The sequence below is a fragment of the Triticum aestivum genome, chromosome 3B, assembly GCF_018294505.1.
Source record: "Triticum aestivum cultivar Chinese Spring chromosome 3B, IWGSC CS RefSeq v2.1, whole genome shotgun sequence".
NCBI lineage: Eukaryota > Viridiplantae > Streptophyta > Magnoliopsida > Poales > Poaceae > Triticum > Triticum aestivum.
The window spans coordinates 851,112,819-851,116,536 of NC_057801.1; the positions used below are offsets into that span (position 1 = coordinate 851,112,819).

At 46.3% G+C, this 3,718-nt stretch overlaps 1 protein-coding gene across 2 annotated transcripts in view; it reads right to left on the reverse strand.

The window, feature by feature from the left end:
* LOC123072908 (uncharacterized) overlaps positions 1–3,609 on the reverse strand; it is a 14,786-nt gene extending 11,177 nt beyond the window's left edge. For both annotated transcript variants that reach the window (XM_044496583.1, XM_044496582.1), the window contains exons 1-2: positions 3,423–3,609; positions 2,438–3,346 (exon numbers count right to left, since the gene is read on the reverse strand). In XM_044496583.1, coding sequence (XP_044352518.1) covers positions 2,438–3,303 — 866 coding nt within the window. In that variant the 5' untranslated portion in view covers positions 3,304–3,346; positions 3,423–3,609. The remainder of the gene's footprint in view (positions 1–2,437; positions 3,347–3,422) is intronic.
* Between the last annotated feature and the right edge of the window lie 109 nt (positions 3,610–3,718).

The following is a 3,718-nucleotide window of genomic DNA, read 5'->3' on the forward strand; positions in this document are numbered from 1 at the left end:
CAGCTGGCGGCATGGGTTCCGGCAGCGGCATGATGGGAGGAAGGAAAGGGAAATATTTAGGGAGCGGTGTCTCGGAGGAGTGAGAGCATCTCTAATCGATCCCCTATAATTGGTTGGAGGAGGACAGGTTCCATTTTCCTCCTGTAACTGGCACTTAACTAAACAATTAGAACCTTTAGTGTAGGATATTTTTAACTCCACGATGGCCGCGACACTCAAGTATACTCGACCGCCTACCCATGGAGTAAAAGTGATTCCCCTCTCCCCTCGGCCGCACCGTCCCAATCCCGCGCCGCATCCACTTTGGTACCGCCATACTTGCCACCGCCAACCCCCATAGCACACATCACACTCCTCATCGTCTGTTAATTGGGTCGCTTCCATTGTTTCCGGCGACAAAATCAACAGATCCATGTCCGTCACCGGATTTGAGGTCACCGTCGTCACCCACGTGGCCACCTCTCAAGCGTCACCCAGGAAGCCACCTCAACTGAGTCGCGCCACCTCTCGGTAAGTCTTCTTCCTCTCGGTCAAGTAGACCGATCACTGGCACTGCCCTGTCCCCCCGTCGGCGCCTAGTGCTACACCTTGTCTCGAGCATGCCAAAACATCCCGAATGGGTTTTCTACAAATGTGAAAAGGACGAAGTAAGTGCCATTTTGTACAGTTGTTCTTCGGATTCGTCGCAATTTGAAACTCCTTGTTTTCTCAAAATTATATGTAGGAAGGATGCAAGTTTTGGTATTGGGAAGAATAGTAAATTCATCTATTGATAGCGAGAAAACTGCCCGATGTTGGTGCACTAGTTGCTAGAGATGAGACTAGAGAGGACGCAATGTCCAAGTTTGAGACTAGAAAGGGCGCAATGTCCAAGTTTGAGACTAGAAAGGACGCAATGTCCAAGTTTGAGGAGGCGATGAAGAAAGAAGCATCCAAGATGAGAAGTCAGTCGAGAAAAGCAACAATGTAGAGAATGAATAGATACCAAAAGCATTGATCGGACTAGTAGGAGCAGTTAGGAAAGTGGCATTTCTATTGAAGTGTGTAATTTTTCTTGTAGCTTTCTTTGGATCGGTTCTCTTAGTGAAGAATTGGTGAAGTATGTGACCAAGATGTCGTTTAATAAAATAATTGAGTACTACAAAAAATCGATGGTTCAAAATTAAATGAATTTGGCAAAATAAATAAATTTAGGGAGCTAAGTATAGGGAATCGGTTAGAAATGACACTTTTATTAAGGAGCAAATATGCTTGATATTCGGCTGTATCCTCAATTATAGGGGATCGTTTACAAAAATAGAATAGTTGGGCGTTGGAGTAAACTTAGAGGAGTAAAAATGTGCTCCTCTAAAGATTTGAGAGGTTGGTTAGGTGCCAATAAAAATGTGTGTAACTCCTTATTTTGTGCCTCTAAAGGTTTTTAGTTTTTAGGGGATCGGTTAAAGATGCTCATACATGGATGGCAATACCTGGAGAAGCGAGACAAATATTGAAATGACAAGTCAAATACAAAAATTGACAATGCGTGGCATAAGAAGAGCATGAAAGAGCAATTATTACAGATGACAGAACAAAGTTTGAGAATGACAAACGAGCTAAGAATGATTGGCATACACACAGTTACCGGCATCGTATAGAAACTCCAAAAGAAGTCATAAAACACGATTAAGAAAGAGACGTAATGAACCTTCAATTCTAGGAGGAGGCGAGAAAGCATGGCACTATTAACGTACCCTGCCCTTTGCTCCACGGCACAGGGCACGAAAGCCTAACGTTTCCGTTGCCTCCCGCCGCGTAGCCGTCGGGCTACCTCATCTCGTGTGGCCTTAGGGCCATGGAGGCGCGGTGGATCTTGGTCCTTGTCGGCAGGAAGGCTTCGTTTTTAGGTATTTCCTTGAGTTTTGGTAGGGTTCATGTATTGCTTATGAAGACGAGATGGCAGCGGCTTCTTGAAGTTGGAATAAGGATCTCCTCACTTAGCCCCTGTCCCGATGATGCTTCTAGCTTGGCGTGTGGAGGTTTGTTTCCGATGAATCTCGCGGACTCAGTTGGTGTTTGTCTTAGGTGGATCCGCTTGGATCCAATCTTCATTGGTTATGTCAGTGTGTTGACATGATGGATTCTTATGATCTACGCTCCACTTCATAGGCGGCGGTTGTTGTTCTGCTATTCTAGTCCTCTGGGGCCTTAGCACGACGACTTCCCGATTGTCTATTACAACAAGGTTTGTCCCGCTCCGGTAATGGAGAGACAATGACGGCGGCGCGCCTTCGGCTCACTCCAGTGATTGTAGTTGTCGCTAGGTAGTCTACTTCTATTGTTTGTTGTATATTTGTTGTACTACTATCTTGACAGTTGATGAATAGATCTGAAGTTTTACTCAAAAAATAAAAGAGACATAACGAGTTATCAACAGGCAGTGAGGAAATATATATACCTTCTTGATTGGAGATATTTTGCAATATTTATGATGAGGGCCTGCGCATCCAAGCAGCAAGCAGGCTGAGAGACAGTACCAGAAGAAGAAGAAGAAGAAGAAGAAGAAGAAGAAGAAGAAGAAGAAGAAGAAGAAGAAGAAGAAGAAGAAGAAGAAGAGGTCGGCAATTGAATCTGGGTGAATATGGTGGTTAGAAGCCTCCTCATGTCCGGGTTGGGAGACACCCGCACAAAAGCCCGGCAGTTGAACTGCCCACCTCTATGGTGGTATAACCTCTTGGCAAGTGTGGTTTTACCGACACCCTCAAATCCTACCAGAGATACGACCTTGAGCTGCTGCTCCTCATCCTTACGAAGCAAGGTGTCAAGTTGATCCATTCGGCAACGATCAATTAGTTCCGGATGGAGAACTGGGAGCCGGCGTCCTGTTGATGGAATCTTAGTGGTCTTATTGACGCTTTTCTGGTCGAATCCGTACCTTCCCCTTCTCCCATACGCATGCTCCGCGCGAGCCTCGATCATCTTGAACTCGAACTGGGCATTTTCTTGCTTCTCTTCTGGAGTGAGCTGGGCATCATCATCGTCGTCGTCTTGCTTGGAAATAAACGGGGCATCGTCGAAGTAGTTTTTGCTGTCGTAGCAAAGTTCCCGGACCTCACTCATCCAGCACTTGGCGGCGAAGCTAGGTTTCTCCACCTCTGACTGATGCATGAGGGAGACGCATAATCCATCGAAATGCACCGTGAGCCTCTGAATCTCATCCTCACTGACCCCCTCATGGAGTTGCCGGAGGAGGGGACCAACAGGGCCCAGCGAAGCAGTAACAGGAAGACCGATCGCCCTCCGAAGATCGTCAGGATCAACCATCTGCGTTGGCCTAAACCAAGAGAGACCGAGCAGAATCTGCCTCCTGAAAGATGGAACCGAGGGATTAGTGTCATTCATGGATGCGAATGAAAGGTAGAGAGATAGAGAGAGCGCATTACCCGGTCGAGCAAGAGATCAATATGCGCGCACGTCTAAGGACAAGTCCTAGATTACCCAGCCGGCCGAGGAATTCACTTTTCAGTATCAGGAGAGGAGACTAGACTAAGACATATAGTGGGTTGGGTTGGTACTTGGTAGTGAAAAGTACCCGCTGAACTGAACTCCAGTGAGTTCACAAGAAGTATATGCATAAAGGCACTACAACTTCATGATATTACTTATAGCAATTGCAGCGTTGCCCCCCTTTGTTCTTACAAATTTACACTCTTACCTGGTTTTCACAAATGAGCCCCCC